Here is a 26,528-nt window from a genome sequence, read left to right as displayed (position 1 = left end):
TCACATTGCAACAGTCCTGTTTTATTTAAACTCATGTATGCGTATACGTATTTTAAAAAGAATAGAGATCAAAATTTTAAATTGCTTATTTCTAGATGGCAGGAATATGAGTGAGGCTTCTGCTTTTCTTAATAAATTATATTACTTTTGGGCTGCAGTGGGTGGGGAAATTAAACTTGTCAAACAAAATCATGCAACCCAGTGATCCAGTCCAGAGTGCTCACATTTCACACTCACAGAGCTTAAAGATACTGGGGCTGCCCCATTGTTCAAAGCATTTGTTAGTTTTCTACTATTAATAATTTTGCCCTTTTTTTTTTTACTATACATTCTGCTGCTTTCCCAGTCTTGTTTTGTATCTTTCTTTCTAGGGTTGGTTCCCTTTTGTGATGATATATATGTTTTCATTATTGTAAAGATAAAGTGGCTGGTTGCAGACAGGTCTGTTGTGTTTGTATGGGGCAGGAAGTGTGTGGGGGTCATAAGTCTTGAACTTTGTTGAGTGTTCTCTGCACATGGTTCAGAATGTCTCTGAATAAAGTAGACATGGGTGAAGAAAGTGTCATGGAGAAAGGGGAGAACACTGTGATGAGCTTCATTTTTGTCTCTCTCTTTCACATTACCCAGGCTCCATATCCTTTACATTCTGAAGTCTTTTGTGGATGGGTATTGTTGGTTGGGTGTTGTTGGAAAACTTTTCTAGAGATTGTCCAGAGTAAGGTACTTCCCAAGAAATAGGCTGTTAAGTGGGCTGTCAATACTTGTTAACCCTTTTCCTGTTTAGAAAAAAAAATGCGGTTCACTGCCAATGTTAATTTAATATCATGCATAGGAATACTACGTTTTCTAGGATTTGACATTTTCAGTGATTGAGAATTACTATATTTTGCAAATGGAAATACCATTACCAAAAGCAGAATGCTATAAATAGAATGGCATTTGTTTCCAAAGACTTTCAATATACTAGAGTGATGCAAAAATAATAATAAAAGCAAGATATTTCATTGGCAAACTTTGGGAGTAAGATTAGGACTGTATTCTATGAATTACCTCGGGGTAATTGCTGCAGCCACAAGTGCCGTCCGCGAATATTCTTGGGGCAGATGGGTTAAATTGGTTGAGATTAAGTAACTGAACTATTTATTTGCAATAATTTGTGCCTTTTATGGGCGTAGTATCTATGAACTGTGGAGCTGAGCACCTCCGGGACCTGCCTTGTGTTACAGATCCTTGGGGCACAGGCAGGAGGCTGCAGAAGCGCCCCTCCCGCCTGCTGTCTCTTGGTGCATCTCTGCCTGTGGGGCTTAGAGAATAAAATCAGGGCAGTTTTTCCTTAGACACCAGAGTAGGAATTTTTCCCTCACCCTCTTTTACTAGAAACACTGTATTTTAATTGTTGATTTTAGGACTAAAAGTGTGCCTTCTAGTTTACTTACTGAAAAGTTTCAACCTGAGATTGAATTGCATTTCACTTAGTTTCTTTATGAGAGATAAAGATATTTTAAAACATCACAAAGTTTGGAGTGCTATAAAATCTTCTGTTTCCAACACCCAGGGTAGTCTAACTTGAGATGAGTTTCCTTTCAAAGGGTGTTATAATCAGGTGCAAATAGCCTTTTCTGGTCACAGCCTCCTTGTCACTGCTGGATTGGTCTGAGTATTTGAGATGAGTTGAAGGCCCTGGAGAGAGTGGTTGCTGGTATATAAGGAAATCATTACACACTCTTTTCATCTTCGATAGGTGGTAAAGTTTTTTACTTAGTCTCTTCAGTTATTTCTAACATACTTTAACGGGGCCAAAGAGGAACTTCCCTGCTTTTATCATGATCCTGAAAAGCAATGTCAATGCAAACAAATAACAAATGTGCAGTTTTCTTCATTTTAGATTTGAGAAGATGTGTACCTTATTTCTCTCAAATAACCCTTATTGTAATGAATAATTTCTTTTTGCTTGGACATTCAGGAATTAGGAAACAATTCGAACAAGAAAAATGGCATATTAATTACAACTCCATATCTTTTTATGGCCTACCTTTGTCTCTTTCCTCACTGTTTATTAAAAGAAAACAGTGCATTTGACCTGGATGCTTGGAAATGAGAAAGAACTTTCCAGCTCCATTATCTTTACTTGCATGTTGTGATTGTTTTGTTTTTAGTAGTATGGGAAAAACAGATTCAATTTTCCATGTGAGTAAAATAGAATCACAGGGAAAATAATTTATTTTAACGAGGCCATCTAAACAGTTTGAATACCCTAATATTCATGAAAGCCTTTGACATTGGAGAATCTTCAGTCTAATAGTTCTTATTTCCAAGTGCTTGGTTTAGCCATCCACATACGGAAATGTATCTGGAATGACGTAAAACATTTAATAGTCTTTTTCCTATGTTAGAGTCCCATATTTTAGAGGCAGTAGGTCAAAATGTTCAGCTTGAATTTTAAAAGCTACATAAATGAACTATTTGGTAATAATGTACATAATTCAGTATTTGCTGTTTGAAAGATTTTAATTTAAAAATGTCAGTTATTAAAAAGTTGATTTTTAATTTTGGCAACTATGCACATGATTATATCCAGGCTTTTAAGTATTTGAGCTCCTGAAAATAGCTGCAGTTTATTTTTGTATGATAGTTCTCAGTAGATTATTTATCTTTGGCTATGTGTTATGTCAGGGGTGGAATTTGTTTTGTCTGAAATCATGAAGTTGGCTGGACTGATGTTATCTGAAACCTTGCAGCATTCTTTATGGAGCATTAGAGTGGTCAGCTTAACATTAAATATGCCATGTGTGGTTTGGCATCTAGCAAGCTGTTCAGAGTACTCAGCAAGGGTCCCATGTTCTGCCTGCTATTGTGTGAGTGCTCATGTCCCCCAAAATTCATATGTTGAAATCCTAACCCCTAAAGGTAATACTATTAGGAGTTGAGGCCTTTAGGAGGTGCTTGGGTTATGAGGGTGGAGCCCTCATAAATGGGACTAGTGCCCTTCTAAAAGAGGTATTACAGAGATCCCTAGCTCCTTCTACCATGTGAGGATACAGTGAGCAAGAGCTGGCTATGAACCAGGAAGAGGGGAGGAGAGTCCTTACCAGAACCTGACCCTGATTGTGGACTTCCAGCCTCTGGAACTGTGAGGAATGAATTTCTGTTGTTTATAAGCCACCTAGTTTGTGGTATTTTGTTACAGCAGCCTGAATGGACTAAGACACTGCATAGTAGATCATGAGAAAATGTTGAGTTTATGAAATGTGAATTTATCTGCCCTGGGTGGATTTAAGGAATGTTTGGAGTTCAGAGCTATCCTGTGGGATCTTCCTTCCAAAGACCCAAATTAGCCATGGTAATGAGAAGAGCTTTTTTGGATTATAGGACCTCTTAGGGAGATCTCTCAAGGAATCACAGCCCTCAGGAAACTCTAGTTCTTCAGCAAACAACAACAACAACAAAACACGTAACAGACCCACTGTTTAGACAAAAATGGCTTTTTGAGTACTTTTTTAAAAACAGCCAATCTCACCCTACCTCAAGGGCCATTTTGATGCCACTATAGTTAGAGCAGTAATTTCCGTCCAGGGAATTCAGATTTTTTCTTATGGATTGTTTGCATTTCTTAGAGCAATATTAAGTGCCAAAAAATGGTTTAAAGGTAACAAAAGGCCTGAATATAAAACTTGAGCAATAGTGTTTCTTTGACCTCAGATTACCTGCTTGTACTCTTTGAAAAATAACACACATTTTTTAGCTCCGCTGTATAGTAGCCAGATAAGAGAAGCGAATGACAACTGACTCACCTGTATAGTCCTTTTGGGCAGGTAGTGCCATGTAAGCTCTCAGTGGCCACATGGTTACCAATTCTTACTTGGGGACTAGGGCACATAGACCGCTTTACTCACTCAGCACTGGGCAGTGAAATAGAAATCTGCATCTTTAAATGCTCGAATAATTGATGAAACCACAAATATCTATACATTGTTTCCCCCAATTACATTGTATGCTAGTAGACACAGAGGATGTGACTATTCCCTTGTTTATTCATTTAACAGATGCTTCTTAGGTACTCTTAGGTCTGTTGCCCCATGAGCACATAGTAAAAATTCCATATTTTAGACATGATGTAAAATAATATAAGTAAGTATACAGTGAAATAATGTGATCAATTACTTTTTAAGAAGCTATCAACCTTAATAGAAAAGGTGCTGAAGGAAGGGCTGCCCATTTATGTTGCCACAAGCCCTTAAAATACCAGAAGTTACTTACAGTTGCAGTGGTGGGTATATCCAAGCCATCCTGGTTGGCCTAGAACCCTCACTTTATTAATTAGTTCCTTTATTTTGGTATAAGCAGCATGTGCAAGGTGCAGAGTTTCTCTTCCCTGAGAATTTATGAAAATCAACTGGTCATGGTCTTTTGTTCCTAGGGAGAAAAATGGGAAGGAGACATATGATAAAAGATCTGGTTTTCCCATGTTCCTATTTCTTTTTTTTTCATTTAAAACTAACTTCAGCCTTTTCTTTTCCCTCCCAGCTCCATATTTCTTGGTGCTAGAAAGAAAGGAAAAGAGGATAGAATAAGATCTGGCAAAACAAAGAGACAGAGCCACAAATCTGTCTTCATAGTCATATAAATGCTGTTATATTGATTAGATTAAATATTTTATTAAATAGTGTATTAATATTTTATTAAATAAAATAAGTAGTTTATTAAAATATTTAAAATATTACATATGATACCTTTGATTACAAAACTTGATTCGGATCAAGGTGACTTCTGTTGAGGTTTTGTCTAGGGTTACTGTATGTGCTTGACCCCCATTAGTGTAGACCCAGTTGGAAGTACTCTAGAAATAAAGAAAGGTCTCCTACCTACTTCCCCTTAACAAAATATTACTGAACTAATTTGAAGAGTTAAAAGAATTTTTACTGCATTTCCAGCACTAATCTGATTTAGCAGGACACTGTAGAACTGACTTCATTGAAGGTGTGGAGCAATTTAGGGGCCGATTGTGGCGAGGAGGGTTACGATTTCCTGTTCAAGCAGTTTCCTGGTGGCTCTGGTAGTAAGAACCATAGCCTGGCTGTAATTCAGGCCCTGGGGAAAACAGAATACAGAACAAAACCAGATTTGCTTTTATTTCAGCTTAATGTGTTATCAATGATCAAAAGTCAAATCATTCTTTTAGTAAGCTCTTTACTTTCATCAAAAGGACAGTTAAGATTAGTAGAATGCACATATACATATATATACATATACACATACACATATATGCATACACACATACACACACACACACACAAAACTATGTAGAGACTTTTCATTTTATACTTCTCTGTAGTGTTTGCATTTTTTCCCAAATACATGCATATTACTCTGTTTCCTTTTTTGTCAATATAATTATCTGGTGGAGCAAAATTTCTGACTTCTTTTTTGTACCTATCTACACACACACACATACACACACATATACTTAATAATAAAAATTGGGACTACAAACCTATTAGAACAGCTAAAATAAGAAATAATGGTAATACGAAATTCTGACAAGGATGTGGAGAAATTGAATCTCATACATTGCTGGTGAAATATAAAATAGTACAACCACTCTAAAAAATAGTTTGGTAATTTAAAAAAAAAAAATTAAACATAGACTTATTATACAACTCAGCAGTTTCACTCGTGGACATTTTTCCCAGAGAAGTGAAAACTTAGATTTATACAGGAACTTATACAGTGCTCTGTTCACAACAGCCCCAAACCGGAAGCTACAATGTTCTTTAGTGGGTAAATGGTTAAACAAACTATGGTATGTTCATGCCCTGGAATACCGCTCAGCAATAAATAGTAGCAAGCTATTGTGTAACAACTTGGATGGATTTCAGGGGCACTGTGCTAAGTGGGAAAAGCCAGCCTTCCAAGGTCACACCTACTATATGATTCCATTTATATAATTATCTTAGTTTGTGCTGCTGTAACAAAAATACCATAGACTGCATGGCTTAAAGAACAAATACTTATTTCTTACGGTTTTAGAGTCTGGGAATTCTAAGATCAAGGCTCTCACAGATTCAATGTCGATTAAGGGTCCACATCCTGGCTTGTAGATAGTTATTTTGGCTATATCTTCATATGTTCCATAAAGAGTGATCTGTGTCTCTTCTTTTTCTTATAAGGTATTAATTCCGTCATCAGAGATTAATGTCCCACTACCATGACCTAATCTAACCCTAACTACTTCCCCACCTTCAAAGGCCCCACCTTCAAATACCATCACATTGGGAAGTACGGTTTCAACATAAGAATTTTGGAGAGGCACAAACATTCAGGCTAGAGCCATAACTCTCTGAGTTACAGTTACATAGATGAAAAACAGATTAGTGGTTTCCAGGAGTTAGGGGTGGCAGGGTGGGGAGAGGGTGAGTGTAGCTATCAGAGATAACTTGAGAGAGACCTTTGTATTGATGTAATAGTTTATATCTTGATTGGGATGGTGGTAACATGTATCTACCTTGTATACACACATTGTACCAATGTCAGATTTCAGGTTTGGATATTGTATTATAGTTGCATAAAATGCAGTCACTGGGGAAAGCTAGATGAAGTATACCCAGGACCTGTCTGTACAATTTTCCAACTTCCTGTGACTATAGTTATTTCAAAATAAAAAAAAAAAAAATTTAATTGCAGATCCTTCAGATGATTTTTAATTCCTTGGTAGTTAAGAGACTTCATTGTGTCTTGTATTCATGAACGATTAGCTTTTTCATAGTTCAACTGTTCTGTCTAGTAGAAACAAGACTAGTTGTTATGAAGTAAATAAATAAGATAATGTTACATTTTTAGATTACCTGATGACTTAAAATGCTAATTAGCTCTTTTATTGTTTCCATGGTTTGCTAGCTCAGGTAGATGGATTATTAACCCTGGTTCATTCATCAGCAAATAAGTATTGCATACCCGCCAAGTGATGGTGCACAGGTATGAACAAGACAAAGTTCCTGCCTTTCTGGATGTTACATTTTTGGCATGTGAAATTTTCCCTTGGCAGGCTAAAGGAAAGAGAACTTGTCCCTAGCCCTCCTGGATACTGTATGAACTGAAAGGAAAGGGAAATCTTTCAGTACATACTTTAGTATTCTGCCCTGTAGATTGGTGTCTCTATGTAGCATTACCTCAGTGTTGGCAGAATATTTTTGATCTGACGATATTTCTAGTAGGAGAATGAACATGATTCGCAATCACTGGACCTAATACAGATTAAGAACTATGAAGAATATTGTAAGGAAAACAAATAGAGCCCGACAGCTTCTTTACTTAGGTGTGGACAAATATATCAGTTACTGAAAGCACTGATGCAGGGTGAATTTTATAGAGATAAAACACAAAAACATTGGGTTGGGTGTCTGAATTTGAGACCTTCCACTTACTAGCTGTGTGACTTTGAGCAGCCCAGTTAGGCTCTCTGAGAAGGTAATTGTAGTCTTATTTATTTTTATATAAGATAAACTAACCACACAAAAGCTAATTCGGAAGGATTATTGCTGAGAACATAGTGATGATGGAACCCCTTTCCTTCTTTTATACCATCAAGTCATTGTCTAGAAACTTCTCCCCATGTTCATGTACCAGTATACAGAGATACAGAAGTTTAAAAATAATTAAAATAAAGACTGTTTTTGAGTTTTAGAAAAAGGAGTGTCTTAGGTGAGATAGAAATGTGAATAGAGAAGATAATGATGTTAAGAGGGAAGAAGGATTCTGGGCAGAAGGCTTATATGGCTCCCTACTTCCTACCAGGCTACCTGTAATTCAGTGTATTATATTTCTGGTCTGAAAGTCAGGCTGTGTGTCTGTGTGTCTGTGTGTCTGTGTGTCTGTGTGTGTCTATCTCCCTCTCACCCACTTTCCCCCTGTCACTCTCTATACCTTGTTGCCTCCCCTCTCAATGCCAATGGCCATTGTAAAAAAAGAAATAAGTAAATAAAACTTGAGGTTATATTTTTCCTGTTTAAAAATGGTGATTTTCTTGTTCCATCAGCCTCGGGCTTTGGGCCTGGGAAGGTCCACAGCTATTGAGTTCTGACCTGTACCCTGAGATCATTAGAGCTCAAAGTGGGAAGACCCGATCTCACTTTCTACTTGTAGTCCCATTTTGTACCCTTTTCTAATTCACCTTTTTTGTTCTCCAGTAGTTGTATTTAACTACTTTCTCACATAGAAATTAGAATTAGACTGCCTCTGCCACCTACATACTAGTTATTCAACTAATTTGTGCTTCACTTTCCTCACCTGTAAATAATACCTACCTCATAGGGATCTGATAGTGAGCATTTACTAACACTTAGATATTGTTATTTATAGTTACTACTTGAGAGTCTTAGCTGCATTTTGTCTTTTGTTGATGATTCCATGGCTCCTATCTAGTGTGATCTGCTCTGTTGGTCAGTGTACCTTTTACCTATTCTCTAGATTTTCTTTCTCAAGTTCCCCTTGTTACCTTGATTCTGGTGGGGTGGCACAATGGTGCTGAGAGGACTGGGACTGAGAAAGATTCTGAAGCCTGTCATCACTCACAGCACTGCTACATCATCAGCTTCATTGTTGACACTACCACAAGACCTGTAATATGGCATAGTAAGGCCTACCAACGGCATCCTTAGTCATGATAAAGACCAAGAAATATGGCTCACCTAAGTTAAGAATTAGCTGGAGGTCAAGTAGAAAAGAGTTCTGACTAAACTCCAGCTCATTCCTGTTAGCTCTTGCATCAGTTCATTGAACACATTATCAGACTTTTACTGTGCTATGCGTGAGGGTCAGTCAGTCAAACATAGCTCCTGATTTCTCTGACTCACAGACTCCTGGGGGAAGGCAGCCATAGGGCACATCTGGCAAGCTTGCCCTGGGCGTCACGATGCTCCTCAGAGTGTGCCAGCAATGCCAGCCTCACTGAGAACTTAGTAGAAGCACAGAGTTTCCGGGGGTGTTTTATATACTCTCCAAGAGATTCTGATGTCCACCAAAGCACAAGAGCACAGTGTTAGTGTTGTTGAAGCCTGGCGACGGACAGCCAAGGCACGCAGCTATTTTTTCCTCTTGGAGGCTTGCCTACCAAGCAGCCCTCTGTTCCTGTAGTAGTGATTATAGGCACAGTCCATCTGGAAGGCTGCTCTTCAAGGCCTGGGTCACTCCTTTGTGGAACGTTTTCTAGAGCTTCCAAACTGCCTCAGTAAATCAGGACTTTCAGGCCAACTGACTGCTTTGCTGCTGGAACTCTTAATGTGAAGGGTCGAGAGCGACCCTGGCAAGCCCAGGGCTGACGTGTGTGGGGACAGTGGGAGTGACCCTGGCAGGGAAGCAGGGGAGGCCTGGACATTGTTTCTCTGGTCTCCTGTCCCGCTGCTCTCTATCCTGGGCTCCAAGCTCAAAAGCACCGACTATGGCGTTCCCGGGCCGGGCGCGCCCCTCTGTTATCCCAGAGAATGAAGAAATCCCCCAGACAGCCCTGAACAGTGTCCACCAGGCTAATGGAAATGAAGACGAGAGGGCTGTGTCCAAACTGCAGCGCAGGCACAGTGACGTAAAAGTCTACAAGGAGTTCTGTGACTTTTATGCGAAATTGTAAGTGTCCCTTCTCTTGGGGTTCCCCTCTTCCAGATCTAGCCTTCCTGGGCTTTTGGTTCACTAGCCATTTATGGTTTTATTCCCTTGACTCTCATCAGGGGCTCTCCAGGGTGATGCAGCATGTTCTCGCAGGCAGGTAGGTTGCTTGGCCATGCAAAACTTCTGCTGGATGACATACATATGTAAAGCAAAGTGCTACTTTTGAATTAAGAGTAGTAACGTCTTTGTCTTCAGTAGGTTCCTAATAATAGTATATTTTCATTATGTAGTCCAAGAGAGAGGTTCTTTTTCATTGTTAGGATTTATAACAAAAATTTTACGCTCTACAACTTCCCATAAATAAAGGGCAGGTTGGGGAAAACAGAAAATTTGAATTACAGACTGCTGATAACGGTCCAGATTTTGTTTATGTTTTGTTTTGTTTATGTTATGTTTAATAATCAGCAGTTTGAAGTAGGCCAGCTAGGTTTCTCAATACTGTCTCTAGGGGACTGGGTGAATGAAAAAGGATGTTGTGTAATTAGCATGCATATATATCATTCAGTTAACCCTAAAAGTTAATCTAATTCATATTATTAAATGGGTTTTTAGCAAGCAGTGTTTAAAAAATACTGTAGTGTTTAGACCAACTCATGTAAGATTGTTGATCTTATACAAGGTCGTAAGCTTAGAATTATTGCAAATCCTCAGTTTGTCAATAGAGAGGAGAATTTAACTGACCTGATTCTCTATTTCCATGAATCCTTTTGCTGTGGTTTTGCAACAGAGGTCATTTATTTTTACAACTCCTAAAGAGTTCTTTTTAAGAGTAACTGGGCAATTACAATTGCTCTGTAACCAAAATGCTTGGTGAACTAACTCTCAAGATGCTTTTTGAATTTACACAGTTTTGCATTTTAACGCCAGGAAATTTGTTTCACAGGATTTGATAAATGCGGCACTTAAATAATGGAAAGCTTGAAGATGTCAAGTTTTACATGTGGTTGATTTTAAGAAGTAGATCAGCTAAAACAGTTATGACTGACCAGTTACGAGCATTTCATACTAAGACTTTGATAGATATATAGAGACATATTCCCCAGTGTATATATTTCTTGTCATCAATTTTTGTTAAAAATTTAAGTGAAAATTCTTTTTCTGAGAAATTATCAATTTATTGTAACTAACCGAATGACAGCTGTCATTCATGACTTTTAAAAAGTAACTTCTGTCATGTGAATTAAATTTAAAGATCAATTGTAAAAAAATATGCAAAGGTCAGTATAGGCTCATCCATTGTAACAAATGTGGCACTTAGGTGGGGATGTCGATAATGGGAGAGCTGTGCATGTGTGGGGGCTGGGAACATGTGGGAATTTTGAATGCCTTCCATTCAATCTCTCTGTGAGCCTAAAACTGCTGTAAAAAAATAGTCCGTTAAAAAAAAAATACATAGTGCCAGAGGATCAAGGATAAGAGAGGAATGGAATATGTAAACAGTTCAGTAGGTTGGTGAGATTATTGGGTTTTTTCCCCTGAAAATTTCCTCTAATGTTCTGTCCCTTTTCTTTTCCTACTTGTTATGATAAGGAATACTTCTTCAAAAATACATATTACATTATCTGTAAAACTTGTTAATTTTTCCTGTGGATGGAAAAAAAAATTATGCTGCTTTTTATAATGTGTCTATTTTCTAATTTTAACCATTTGATATTTGAACTTGAATATAAACATTCTGTAGTATTAAGGTCAATGATAAACATTTTGATCTTGGGACCACTTTACACTTTTACAAAATTTTTTGAGATCCTTAAAGAGCTTTTACTTTATCAATATTTACTGTATTAGAAAATAAAAACTGAGAAATACTTTGTATTTATTAGTTCTTTTACAATAACAATAAGCTATTACACAATTATTAATATTAATTTTCAATGAAAAGTAAGCTTCAAAAATCAAAGCTTGTTGTGGGAAGTGTGGCATTGTATTACATTTTTACAAATCTTATTAATGTCTCTCAATAAATATTTCTCATAACTGCTTCTGCATTCATCCTATTATGTTGTTTAAAATAAAATATATAAAGAAAATATAGCCTCTCATAGAGATGTCGTTGAGAAAGGGAAGACCCTTTGAACTCGTGAAAGGGTCACAGTAATCCTTAAATTTTGAGTACCACCAACATAGTTAGTAATGAATCAGGACATTCCAGGATGGCCTAATTGTCTAGCTTTTTTGGAGTGCTATTAAAATCATTGAGGAGTTGGTAAATCTTTCGAGAGGGTTTTTAATTAATTATAATGCTTTATATTTGAGTAACATCTTCTGTTTTCCAAAGGGTTTTATATACTTTTTCTTATTTCATCCTCAAAACAGTACTAAGAATGATCAGAGCAGGTGTGGGCTTACCATACTTCATCAAGGGACACCTGTGGATTTTGGTTAGGAGAACAGAGAAAGCACAGACCTTTCTAGAGCTTTGCTAAAACTTCCACAGTTCATGTGGCTTATGACAAAGCCAGGTAAAGAAGGAAATTTTATAGATTTTTCTTCCTAACCCACAGTAATCTTGAAATAACAAAGTAGAAAATTCCTTTTAGTAGTAGACTTAGGCCAAGTTTGCCGAGCAGTGAGGTTGCCTCCCTTCCTCCCTTTCTCCTTTTTTTTTTTTTTCTTGGTGCCATTTTAATTCTGTATTTAAGTCTATTAAGTAAAATTGAATGTTGATTGGTAGAGGGGTATAAACATGGTACTGAGTAAGTTATGCCAAGGCTACAAAATAGGAATATGTGTTCTTTGAAACATTTAGGGGAGGAAGGCAAAGTTGCACTACGTTGGGGTAAGGTGGAGGTGTGAAACAAGGTTTGTGAACACTTTTGCTAAAGAAACAGCAAAACTTAGAAACTGATATGAGACTGGGCAGGTAATCTGTCTGTAAAATGGAGACTTTCCTTCTCACCTGCCTCGCAGGGCGGTTGTGAAAATTCAGGAGAACGTTGGCGCAGTCCCTTTACAAGGTGTGTTGGTTCAGTGCCTGGGTGGTCAGCAGCTGCACTGGGGGACCAGACACACAGGTAGAGCTCATGCTGTGAGTGGGCTTCTGAAAATAAACTTTGCAAATTATGGAAGTACACCATAGACAATCAACGACTGCTCTGCTTAGGGGACCTTCTCCACTTGGAGGCCTTCCAGAAACAAAACAGTTCTTTATTGGAAGTTCAGGGGGCACTGTGGGGTTGGGCTAGTCACTTTACCTCTCTGACCCTCTATTTCATCATCTGTAAAATGATCTTTATAATGTCAAATTATTTAATTTTAAGATATGTTTTATAATGTTGGTGTTTATTGTTAGTCTTACCAATTAGATGATAGCACTAAGGAATTTTTGGCAGGTTTTCTGAGTTACTAAGCAATGACTTTCAGTAGGATCTAACCAAAGGAAAAATTTGTGTCTATACTATAACATGGCATTCAATTGACATGCAGTTTAGATTCCGTTCTCAGAGGAGAGAGAAATTGGTTTTGAGATGTCGACTTACAGATTTTTTTTCACAGAAGAAGAAACACCTTTATTACGTGAGCTAAGATAAGAGAGAGAGGGGTTATTTGCTTTTTGAGGCCTTGAGTTTCTTCAGCTAGGATTCCAGCTCCTTGCCCTCTAGCACATAGCCATCTGCTCAGCCATACTGGCTTGGTCTTGAAGTGATAGGTGTAAGAAGCTTGCCCAGCTGGAACTGCTTTTCTAGAAAACTACTGATTTGAGCATTCTTTTTCCTGTCATCATATTTCTTCTGAACTTTCTTTGGTGCTTTTTTTTTTTTTTTTAAATCTCTTTCTCCTCAGGAGTCAGCTTGGCCCTCTTCTTATAGCTCAGGGACAGTGTGGAGTGGGGCTCCTACCTCTGTTGGTCCGGAGTGTTGTCATTGAGCACGACACAGCTCCTCATTAGGGTCTTGGCGCCAACCGGTTCACTGTTAGATGCACTGTAGACAACATCAGTAACCCTTGCTTTGTGCAACACTCGGAGCCCCAGGAGAAGTTCCCCATGTCCAGCCTCAAGGCATGGTACAGCTTGTTGCCTCCCACATGTGGACTGTGTGTATGTGTGGGGGCCGGTCTTAGTGTTGGCAGCAGGGTGTCCCAGGTCGTGTTTATACTTCGGTGATAGGGCTTTTCTCTTGCCCCTGGCCTTGTGGCACTTGTGCCAGTTGTCCCGAGAGATGCCCATGACATCGTGCCAGCTAGAAAGAGCAGCTTGTGGATATCTTAATTAAGCTCCTTATAAGGCTGTAAACTCGAGCTCCATGAGGGCAACTTTTGACTTCCATCTTTATCCCTAGTGCTTAACAGATAGTAGGCACTTACTCATGGTGGTATTTCTCAGGAGGAATGTCAAAAATGTAAAAAGAAACAGGTTCTGAGCAGGAGGCCCATTTAGAACCTAAGGTGCTAGGGCAAACAAATGGAAACAGTTTGAGTTGAAAACTTAAGACACAAGCAAGAAATTAGGCTTTATGGTAAAGTACAATTTTGTGATGAGATAAAATGTGCTCTTTAGTTTATGTTTTTTGGTCTTAAGTCTAAGAAAAAGTTGACAGTCTGTGACTTCCTGTCCTTTGTGTGTTACAGCAACATGGCCAATGCCCTTGCCAACGCTGCTTGTGAGCGCTGCAGGGGGGGTTTTGCGCCCGCCGAGAAGATTGTAAACAGTAATGGCGAGCTCTACCATGAGCAGTGTTTCGTGTGTGCTCAGTGCTTCCAGCAGTTCCCGGAAGGACTTTTCTATGAGGTGAGTCAACTTGGACAGAAGCTTAAAGATATTATTCTCCTTCACTCCTCTTCCCTTCCTTTTTTTTTTTTTGAAGCATCTTTCTTCCCTTTATTTCTAATTTTTTTATTAGTTCCAAGTATATAGTACATTGGTCAGACATTTATGTAGTTTATGAACCTTCTTTCCTTTACATTGCAGTGTCAAAGATTGTATTGAAATGTCAGATACAGTGCCAGGTATTTGGTACCTGTCAGGTCGGTGATGGCTTACATATGGAATGCCCTGACAGACCCCACCATTTGTATTGCTCATCTTCTTATTTCAGAACCCACAGTACCTCAGTCTAGCAGACCTGAGCACTTCAGCTCAGCAGACAAAATTCCTTCATTAACTTCAGCCACAGTTTTTCTGGCTTCTGCGCTCAGATCCCCACTTGCTTACTCTCCACACATGCCTTCATAAATCCTGCCTCTGTGTGTCTTTCCTCCTTCTCAGAGCACCATTGGATATCTTCTCTAAAGGGATATTTGTTACCTCCTCCAAGACTTTCAGGCAACAAGTGGGACCTTCCATGCATTTATTTTCTAAAGAGGATCTTGTTTGGAAATGAGTATTTGGGGGATGGGTACCTTGTTAATATTTAGCTCTTCGATGTGTCTTATATTCTTTTCCAAATATTTGTTTTTCTTGATCCTCTGGGCTTACGATGTGGTCTCTACTTCCTTTGTGTTTGTTCTTACTATGACTGAGACTCCCTTCTCACAGTAAACATCTACTTTGGTACTGGTCACAGTAAGCATCTACTTTGGTACATCTTTCCCTTAATGAAGAGTGAGGGGTGTGTGTTTGTGTGTGAGAATCTGAGAGAGAGGTTAATCTGGTAATTTACCAACTTACTCCTTACATATTTGTATATATGTTATTCATATGTGTATCTGTATATGATAATATATGTATATAGAATCACATTATTTCTAGAGATGGCTGCTGTTTGTTTTCTTCTTTTGCCTAACAAATTTTTTAATTTTCCTGTTTTACAAGCCATTCCTGAGGAAGGAAAGGTAGTTGTTAAAGGTCATTAGTAAGTCAGTTTTTTGACTCTCAGACAGCATTTTTCCCATAAAAACCATGCCTCGTGAGAGTGGGGTTCCAAGGCCGGCCGTCTGTCATGGATACACGAAATACAGAACTACCATGTATATAGTAACTTCACTCTGGGAAACAGCTTTAAGTGTTTTTATTAGGGCACACTGTTTTATTATTCACTGAAACACATTTTGAGCTCTTACTATGTCCCAGAAACATATTCCCTACATCCAAAACTCTGGCAATGGGAACAGGAATTCCTTTTTTCTTTCAGTTCTTCCTAATTTCCTTTCCTGGCTAGTGGGAATCCCTTTTCCTGTCAGGGTTGATGGCAAGTGACAGTTGTGGTGGGACCAGAGTAGAAAAACTATAGTGTCCAATAGCAGGAGGGAAGACCTGGGGAGAGGGAATGGGAGATGTCAGAGAGTCATCCGAGATTGTGGGCAGGGCTGCCATTGGTAATGAGGGGCAGGTTCTAGATTCAAGGAGAAAAGGAAGTCCCTAGCTGGGAGGCCAGCAAGGGAGGTGACACCCAATTTGCATAAAAAGACCTAAGGACCTGTTCTGTAGAGTCTTAACAAAACACTGTCAGATCTCTCAGTAAGCACGGGGGAGGGGCCAGGACCTTAGCAAGGAAGGAAGTAAGACTCCCAAAACACACTTCAGGGAGGCTCAGGAGTCTACCTCCCTAGGAAACATCAGCCCTCATACTTTGTAACCCCTTCTTCCTCTGCTTCTTTTTTCCCTTGAGGCCTGGATAGGTTGAAATGTCCTTGGTAACACAGCAGACTTGAGATGTGAATTGAATTAGAACCTAGTCTGGTCTCCTAATATCCAATATAGTATTCTTTCCCTTACATATTCTTTTCGAATCTAAGATATTTTTATCAAAATAGATGATTATGGCAAAGGCCTTAGAAGAGATTCTATGGGTGCAGTAGGGAAGAATTCAAATGAGAAAGGCAGACTCTGTTTTTTCACACATTTTTATTATTTCCGAGGTCTTATTTCCTTCTATCACTTTCTTTTTCCTATACTGTCCATTTGCTTGCCACTTTGGAATTAAAAATATTGTTAAGCGTGATCACCTTCTAAGCTCCTGGTTCCGTGTTTGGGTCCTATCAGATGCCAAGGCACTTACGCTTTGTCAGAGGGAAGGCTCTGGAAGAGCCTCAAGTGGAATGGAATAAAGCATGACACACTTGTCCTCCTTCCCACTCCTTATTCCTCTTTATTTCTGGACTGTAAGTACCTTCCTTGGGCTCGTCTGATAGTATTCCAAAAGAAGTTATCAGCACTCAGAACTAGTCTGTTAATGGGCTGTTGTCCAGCTAAAGCTCCCTGGGGTCCAGAAGAAGATTGCTATTTTAGCTCCATTTGTAATTAAAACTCTATGTCCAGACCAGAGTACAACTTTTCAATTTGGTTGAATGATATTAGAGAAAAAGCTATCCAAGCATTCCAAGAAATAACCTGCATTTTCAGTTATGTCCAGCAATAAATTGTTTCCCTGGAAAGGAAGTCCAAAAACTTAACCGGTTTGCTTTCTCTTTGAGACATAACCCTGTGCTACAATCTTGGTGGTAATAGCAAATGCATCTTTTCTACTCTATATCTTTGATAAGACTTTTGTCTTTAAAACACTATCATTCTTTTATTTCCACAGTCCCTACTCTTCTCTCTAGAAGGCTAGCAAGAGAGACTTAGAGGTGGGTTCTCTACACTTACCTTTCTTTGAAAATGGGATTCACTTTTCACTGTAGAACTTCCTGATATTTTAGATCAGGTAACCAGGACAGTCTTCCTTTTGACCACAAAGGCAAGTCTAGTGTGAGACTTATTTCCTACCCACCCCTAGGATGTATGTCTGCATATAAGCTGATCAAGTTCAGGTGTTTCTGGCTCATCTATTGCTCCTCTTAAGAGTGGTTCAGCTGCAACCAGGATTATTTGTCTCCTTACTCAGATGAATTTTAATTCCTCTAGATTATGAGATTTAAAAAGCAAAGTTAAAGTTTCCTGTTAAGATGGTAATCCATCACCACTGAATAATGTGAAGTAGGACTTAATGATTCTGTGCTCTGCAGCTTCTCTCATTAATATGGACTACTTTCTTTACCAAGGTGTTTCTTATTATAAGGCATCATTAGTGGTGTTTTCAACCTAATCCCATCTGTTTCATTTCAGTTATCTTCTCCGAATCCACACAGCACTTTGTTTATACCTTTAATATGGAGAGCATTTACACATTTCATATGGCTATTGATTTATATGGTTATCTTCTTCCTATCTAACTTTAAATACATCAGGTACAAGAACTTGCCTAATTCTGTATCTCTATCACTTGTTTTACAATATTTAATGACTATTAGGTACTTAAGTAAAAGAACAGTACTCAGTTCTTGGATGGTATAGATTGCAAATAAGATGCTAATCTACCAACTAGGAATTAGGTCAGACAATTTCTAATATAAACATTCAAAATATTGATTATCTTTACCTAATTCCTATTGTTTGTCTCTTAGACATTCTTTGAGCTTTGTCATGCCTGCATGCAGAGCTGTGAATGAAAGAAATGCATTCTTAATTGGAAACAAGTGACCTCAGTTGTGGGAACCCTGAGAAGAACTGAGCCATGATAATGTTTTCAGTACCATATGTGGACCACTGACTTGATATGTTAGTTCAGGCCAATTGGTGGTGTTTTTATTTAAAACCTACAGAAAAGTTGAAAGAATAGCACAATGAATGTTATGTACCCTATGCAACCCCTCCCCCCCGACACACACACTTATACCCCACCCATTTTTTGACATTTGCCTTTGCATGCTTGTGAACTTGTGAGGATGATTCATGATTTGACTCTTACCTGAGTTTTTTTTGGTGGGGGGGGAGTATGGGGGAGGGCAGTGGAAGAGCCATAGTTAAGAGATGATTTTTGGAATACTGGCATTAACAAAATGTTCCGTTATTGAGGGGCATGTTATATCAAAATGGGATTTTAATATAATCACTTCTAGTGATGAAGTATCATTTCTTGAATTAAAAATCTCCTCTCCCCTCATTTCTTTAAATGATTCAAATAACTTTAGACTCTATTTCCAAGAGCAGACATTAAAAGGAAAAGAAAGAGCACTTAATTCTCTTCCCTTTGAGTGTGTGCTGGACTCACTTCTGTCAGGGATATAAAAAGAATAAAGTAGTAACTTTGCAGTAGAGAAATCTGAAAGATAGCATTTTAACCAAGTGATCAAGGTTAATATCACCAGTAGTAAGTCATGCTGATACATGTACTACCTAGTAAGATGCAACAAGTAGAGCATATTATTTCCTCTGTAGTATTCTTCCCTAAAACTGTGACCTCAGTATAATCAAGAGACAAATTCATAATGTGAAGCACTCCACAACACACTTGACCAGTGCCTTTTAAAAGTATCATGCAAGACAAGGCTGAAGAACTGTCACAAATTGGAGAAGTCTAAGGAGCCTCATTTGTTCTGATTTCCATGAAATTTGTGAGTGACATTTATTCATTCATTTATTGACCTATCTATTTATTCAGCAAATATTTGTAATGTTAATTAAGCAGTTACAGTGTGCCATGTTATATTCTAGGAGTAGAATGATGAGCACGATAGACTGTTTTCAAGGAACTTAACCTACAGTGGATTACACTAGACTGACCAAGTGTTTGCAAGTTAGATATGAAGACTTCAGTTTGCTACAGATTGGTTATTAATAGGGAAAAATTAAATCTACCTGAAGACAGTCCTCCCTTCCCTGAATCTACTGAAAACTAAAATAGGTAATGTTTGAAACACTTTAGCACAGTGCCTGGCACTTGGGTAAGAGCTTAATAAATGGAAGATGCTAGTTTTTAGAAAATAATCACGATGTGGCTTTACAGACTATTAGTACATATATCTACACAGCTCCTAGCACAGTGCCTTGCCTTTAGAGGATACTCTGAATATTTGCTGACTGAAAGAAGCTATCAATGAAGCTGTTCATCCTAAGATGTCTTAGGAGGTGCATATACATAATTTAGACTTTGCAGGACCTCATCATTTTTCTCAGCTTTGTGCAGTGGGGATAGAGGGTGGATTGGTACATGGTCAGAAAGGAACCCAGTAGTACAAGACTGATGTCATTGTCTCAAATCACATAGAATTACCTCTTCATCTGTGTTCACATGAGCAATTCTGAAGTAAAGAACACATTGTGTATTGGCATAGAAGCCAGGGTTACCTTTCAGTTATGATTTTTAAGTTCTGATAGAAAATCACAAGCTAATTTAAGAAATTCTAGGTTATATTCTTTATTGCTCTACCTAAGAGAGGTCGTAGATACAGAGGAAGAAGCACAGATGATGGGGTTTGACAGCCTTGTCCAGCTCCACTGACTTTGGCACAGATGTAGTCTTTCTGAATTTCAGTTTTCTGTAACAAGGGGATAATTACATATTTCTCATAGAGTTATGAGTTTGAACCAAGGTAGCATGTAGAGTACCCAGTAAGTTGGTCCATTCCCTTCCTCCTCTTCCCAGTGGGTACTGCTTCAGGTAAATGATACTTGCACACAGCAAACCAGGGTTCCTCATCTGTAGCACTATTGACCTTTTGAGCTGTTTAGTTCTTTGTTGTGGAGGCTGCCCTGTACATTGTAGGATGTTAAGTAATATCCCTAGTCTCTACCCACTAGAGCCCCAGTTGTGACAACCAAAAATATCTCCATACATTGCTAGATATCCCCTGAGGAGTTAAATCACCCTCAGTTGAGAACCACTGCACTAAACAAACGAGGGCATCCCTTCAAATAGGTGATGGGCCTCACTAGTAATAGCAAGTCAGTTCTAAATAGGCGCATTCCTCAGGTGGTTCGGGCAATAGCACCCCACACAGGCAGCCTTCATGTAAGTCCATCTCTAAGAATTTGACTGTAGTTAGAGTTAATTCTTGTGCCATAGATTTAATTTGAAAGTATTTCCAGAGAGAATTCATATAACAAAGACTCAAAAGAAAGCCTACACTTTTTTGTTTAAATTGGCACAAGGGAAGATAAGTATACCATTCCTGGATAGTTTATCACTCATTTAGCAGAAGGCAAGATTCATTTTCTGTATAGTAATTAGAACTGGTTCCCAAAATTGTAATTCATTTTTCTCTATTCAAATATTCTACTTCTGCATTTGAATCTTAAATAATTTTTAAATAGTAATGATTATAATAACTATTCTTTTAATTTATCTGTGTCAGAAGATAGTGATCAGGGTAATAATAAAAACAATGTGAACATGTTGGAACAGAAGGCGTTGCTTCTCACTGCTCTCACCACCAAGAGTTGAGGTGCTGCTTCCCAGTTTCCCACAAGTCTCTCAGGTGGGGCTCACCTGGCTTTTGTTGCTTCACATTCCTTCACCTTGCCTGGAATGTAGTATTTTCTGCATGAATGCCCTATTATTGCTAATTTTGTGAGACTTGTGAATTATATTAACCTTTTTATTTATGAAATAATTGTCTATTAAACCCCTATTATGAACAAGGCACTGTAGTAGGTATTTACAAACTATCGTTCTTTTTTTTTTTTTTCTCCCCTTCGATTCTCACCCAAACCCTGCAAGTTAGATATTTTTATTCACAACTTATATATAGCCGTGATGAGGCTCAGGGACCTTGTCCACAGTTAACTGACAGGTAAGTAGTCAGATCGGGTTTCTATCTCAGGCCTGCTTATCTCCACAACTGTATTCTCTTACACTGTAATGCCCTGACACTTCACTGAAACTGAAATGGTTTCCTAAATATTTTATATAACTGATAAGTAATGCTCTCCTGTATATAGCCATCACTCCTGCTTCATTCAATCATTCAGTAAATATTTACGGAAAGCCTACAATGTATGGTATGTCATATAGACCACACCATGTCCTAGTTCTAAGAGAGAATACAGTTTTTAAAGTGATTTTGGTAGAACTTGATGGCAGCTTTTATGGTTCTTGTCCTCATTTTCAGACCAGGAAAATTTAGAGGTTGTATAAATGTTATGAGTTATATATGATTAGTGATCTTAAATTTGGCACTGTAGTTGTCTTCAGAGGGAAATTTGTTTCCATCAGTGCTGCTTTTCTGAGTTATCAGTATCTCCAGTCATCCTTCAATACACATAAGGAAATATTTGTAAAATGACCAAGTCATTTTTGGTATGAGAAGGCTGATTAAATACTGTTTCCAAGAGGAAAAACCCATTCAACTCAGAGACCCTAACATCGTATAATAGATAGCCACTATAGTAGTTTCTAAATCTCACTTTGTGACATCTGGGTTATCTTAGATTTTCCCATAAGAAAATACTTTTGGAAGTGCAATACAACCAGTGGTTACAGAGGGATATACTTCTAGAAATACTACAAATTGGGACGGACTGAAGCAAGGACTAGGGACTTGGTGTGTAGCCTTTTACAGCTTAGCACAGTACACATTTAGGGGCTGGGTTTTTTGTTAATATTTCAGATTCCTTTCTGTCTCATTCTTTGTTTGAATATCCCAAATCTGTCCTTTTTTCCTTATCACAAAATGCATAACAGGAAGGACCAATTCATGATGAGTGATTGACTGGAAAGATGTTTTTCAAAGAGATTTCTTCACTCATTTCCTCTTATACTGAATCATGATTACTCAGGAAGGCTGAAACCTGAGAAGGGAAGACCAGTTGGGAGGAAACTTTCCAACAAAATGAGGTGTTTATCTACCAACCCACTCATTTCAAAGCAGTTTATGACAAACTAGTACAAATGTTGAAAATTTTCAACATTTGCACTTGACTCGAAATGAGAACATTAGCTAAATTTCTAATTCTGAGCTTCCTTTAAAGCAGCAGAATTCTTTTTTTTTTCCCCTAAAGAGAATCTTCATAGAACTCCAAAACTTAAAACAATTAAAAGCAGAGCTGTTTAAACACTAAAAGCAGAGTTGCTTAAACACCACTAATTTAGAACATTAATATTTCTTATTGACTATTATATTTTAAACCAGATTGAGGTTGTAATGTGTGATTACCTAAAAAGGAATATTTATGGAAGTTTGATTCTTCCAAATTTGTGATTTCTGATTTTTCTTCATTTTACATCCTATAGTTTTACTTTTTCCTGTGTTTGATCATTTCTACGCACTGTAGAAAAGAGATAACTCCTTATAGCAAAAGAATTTCTCCAGTTGCAGTTGTCCTCACCCTGGGTTACATAAGCACACCCAAGGGTATGCCTGGGGTTTGCAGTGTAGATGGCTTCAAGGGAACTCATTTCTGAATCCATGTATTCTGGTTTCAAGGAACGCAATTTCTGGATTCTTTATCCTAATATGGGTTTGCCTAATAATATATCTGAATTTACAAGAACACTTATTTCTCCCACTTTACAAAAGAAAGGAATCTCAAATCTTTCTATGATGAATTGTTCTAAGACACTAATCTAAAGGGATTGGTCAAGGGTCCTTAAACCTATAGGCTTCCAGTCTTTTTCTGCCTCATGGATTTTCTTGTTGAGGATGAAGCTTGGTTTTAGGAACTGTGATAGATATTCTATATTCAGATATATGGTAGATTTGGAGATGTGAGGAGTAGTCATGACAACTTTCTATTTAGGACCTTCCCCTTTTCATCCCCTAATTTAAAAAAGATTTATCCTTGTAAAGGGAGAGTCCTGTGAAAGCAAAGCAAAGAGAGTAGTGGTAAGAAATTGTGAGCATAGTGAGCATGTGTTATGAGCCAGAACCAATAGCCAAAACAGAATAGATTTTTGACTTTCACAAGGCACTGAGAGGTTAAGCAGACTTGCCTAAAGTCACACAGCCAGTCAGTGGGTCAGCTGAGATTTAAACTCAGGCAGTCTAGATCCACGGTCAGTATTCTTAACTCCTATGTTGTGCTACCTATTTAAATTATATCTTAAAAGATTCATTAAAATTACAACCAGTCCTACTTTTTTCTACCTTCTGCTAGCAAATATAGTATATATACTAACTACTGGACTCATTTTGTTTTGTTTTTTAAAGCGATGTATATATGTTTTTCATTAAAGACAGAGTAAAAGCTAATCATTTCTTTCCTCATTAAACTTTGTTTTAATGGGTCTCATAATTCTAAACAGATTTTTGTTGAAGTTGTTGCCATTAAAAAGTACTGATTTTAAAAATCAATAACTTAAAACTGCCACGCACACAAAAAAAACAAATGGTCCCCAAGACATTCTTTCCTTTTTAAAAAAATTTTTATATTTTTATTTTTTCAAGTATAGTTGACATATAGTATTATGTTAATTTTAGGTGTACAACACAGCGATTAGACATTTATATAACTTATAATTCATCACCCCAATAAATTCAGTATCCATCTGGCACCATACATAGTTATTACAATACTACTGACTATATTCCCCATGCGCCCCTCTACATTTCCATGACTATTTTGTAACTACCAATTTGTACTTTTTAATCCTCTCCCACTTCACCCATCTTCCCACCCTGCAATATGACAACCATCAGAATGCTCTCTATCTATGAGCTTGTTTCTGTTGTTTGTCTATCCTGTTCTCTAGGTTTCACATCTGACATTTGGCTTTCTTTGTCTGACTCCACTCAGCACAATATCCTCTAGGTCCATCCATGTCGTTGCAGGTGGAAAGATTTTATTCTTTTTTTGTGGCTAATATTCCATTGTATATATGTACCACCTCTTCTTCATCCATTCATCCATTGATGGACACCCAAGATGCCTCCCTATCTTGGCTACTGTAAATAATGCTGCAGTGAACATATGGATGTCCCTTCAAAGTAGTGTTTTGGTTTCTTCAGATAAATTCCCCTAAGTGAGATAACTGGATCCTGCCTTGTCTCTTATTACAGCCTTTGTTTTAAAGTCTATTTTGTCATGTATAAGTATTGCTACCCCAGCTTTTTGTTTGTTTGTTTTTCATTTTCATGAAACATCTTTTTTTCATCCCTTTATTTCAGTGTGTATCTTTCTGAAGTGAGTCTCTTGTAGGCAGCATATGTAAGGATCTTGTTTTCTTATCCTTTTAGCCACCCTATCTTTTGAATGGAACATTTAATCCATTTACATTTAAAGTAATTGTTGCTAGAGATGTAGTTATTGCCATTTTATTATTTAGAATTTTTATATTTTATTCTTTTTTCTTCTTAAAAAAGTTCCTCTAACATTTCCCGTAATACTGGTTTAATGATGATGAACTCCATCATTTAATTTTTTCTTGTCTGGGAAGATCTTTATCTGTCCTTCGATTCTAAATGATAGTTTTGCTGGGTAGAGTAATCTTGGTTGTAGGTCCTTGCTTTTCATCACTGTGAATATTTCCTGCCAATCACTTCTGGTCTGCAGAGTTTATGTTGAGAAATCAGCTGACAGTCTAATGGAACCTCCCTTGTAGGTAACTAACTGCTTTCTTCTTGCTGTTTTTAATATTCTCTTTGTCTTCACCCTTTTGCATTTTAATTATGTTGTGTCTTGGTGTGGACCTCTTTGGGTTCATTGTGTTTGGGACTGTTTTCCTGGACTTATACCTTTTTCCAGGTGAAGAGAATTTTCAGTCATTACTTCTTTAAATTGGTTTTTAATTCCTTGCTCTGTCATCTCCTCCTGGTACCCTTATGATGTGAATGTTGTCCCCGGAGCTCCTTAAACTGTCCTCATTTTTTGGATTCTTCTTTCTTTTTGCTGTTCTGTTTGGATATTTTCTGCTACCTCCTAAATTGCTGATTCAGTCCTCTGTTTCATCTAATCTATTATTGATTCCCTCTAATGCATTCTTCATTTTAGTTACCGTATTCTTCATTTCTGACTGGTTCCTTTTTATGTTTTCTATCTATTGTTATGTTTCTTACCTTTTTGTTGAAGTTCACTGAGATCATTTAGCATCCTTATAACCAGTGTTTTGAACTCTGCATCTGGTAGATTGCTTGTCTCCATTTTGTTTAGTTCTTTTTCTAGAATTTTATTCTGTTCTTTTATTTGGGACATGTTTCCTTGTCTTCCCATTTTGGCTACCTACTTGTGTTTGTTTCTGTGTATTAGGTAGGGCTGCTGTGTTTCCCGGTCTTAGTAGAATGACCTTGTGTAGTAGGTGTACTGTGGGTCCCAGTGGCATAGTTTTCCCTGGTCACCTAAGCCAGATGCGCCAGGTGTGTTCCTTTTATGGGTTGTGTGTATCCCTCTGTTATAGTTGAGCATTGGTTGCTGTTTGTTCGTCAGTGGGAGGGATTAATCCTTGAGCTGATTGGTTGTGATGACTGGCTGTTACCAGTAGAGGAGCTGTTGTGCAGGAGCTGACCCTACCAAGCAGGACTCACTTTAGCAGGGCTCTGGAGCCTCCTTTGTCTGCCCTTTGGTTATGTCATCCTCAGATGTGACCCCGTGTGGTGTTCTGGCTCAAACCGAAGCCAGCCACCCACCGCCGTACAGACCAGGCCTCCTAGGAGGGCCCTTGCCATAGTCCCAAGTTCAGCTGCAGCCTGTACCCTGCCTGGGGTCACCTGGCATGAGCCACTAAGCAATACACATATGGCTGCCATCCACGCTGGACTTGGAAGTGCCTCGAGAGGCCAAGCCACAAACCGAGGCCACTGCCGCTAGTGCCACGGTTGGGGCTGCTCAGCAAGAGGTACAGGGCATGCGGAAGCCAGATGCTGTTTGTTTAGGTATCGTGAACCTTTGGAAGAGTTTAGGAAAGATTGTAGCATCAGCCAAGACAGGCCATTTGTATGGAAAATTCTCTGGAAATGGCTTGGGTGGGACCCCACATTGGGAGGGGTCTCAGGGAATCACCGGGGTGGGGTGAATGATGTTAGCTACATTGATGGAGACTCAGATATGGCAGCTGCATGGAGGTCTGTAAGCCAGGCAGGTGAGGGCTTAACAAAGGAACAATGACCTCTGTAGCACCTCTGTCTTCATAGAAAGCTGCCCCTCCAGCCTTCACCCTGAAGCCAGACAACTCAGTTCCTCCCCATATGTCCCTGGAGCCTTTCGAGCTGCTACCCCAGTGCTGGAGCTTAGAGTGAATGAG

General features: G+C 38.4%; 1 protein-coding gene and 1 pseudogene across 9 annotated transcripts in view; one reads left to right on the top strand and one right to left on the bottom strand.

Moving 5' to 3' along the window:
- Positions 1–26,528, top strand: part of LIMS1 (LIM zinc finger domain containing 1) — a 145,260-nt gene that overhangs the window by 105,828 nt on the left and 12,904 nt on the right. For 7 of the 9 annotated variants that reach the window (XM_016162961.2, XM_016162963.2, XM_016162969.2 and 4 more), the window contains exon 2: positions 14,227–14,386. In XM_016162961.2, the coding sequence (XP_016018447.1) occupies positions 14,227–14,386 (160 nt within the window). Of the gene's footprint in view, positions 1–7,948; positions 9,616–14,226; positions 14,387–26,528 lie in introns of those variants that run through there. The other 2 variants (XM_016162964.2, XM_016162965.2) reach the window with 2 other exon arrangements.
- On the bottom strand, positions 13,200–13,825 carry LOC107519859 (annotated as a pseudogene).

This window comes from Rousettus aegyptiacus, unplaced genomic scaffold, assembly GCF_014176215.1.
Source record: "Rousettus aegyptiacus isolate mRouAeg1 unplaced genomic scaffold, mRouAeg1.p scaffold_m13_p_7, whole genome shotgun sequence".
Taxonomy (NCBI): Eukaryota; Metazoa; Chordata; class Mammalia; order Chiroptera; family Pteropodidae; genus Rousettus; species Rousettus aegyptiacus.
Note: the sequence above shows the minus strand (reverse complement) of the source record. Positions and strands in the feature narration are given on the sequence as shown.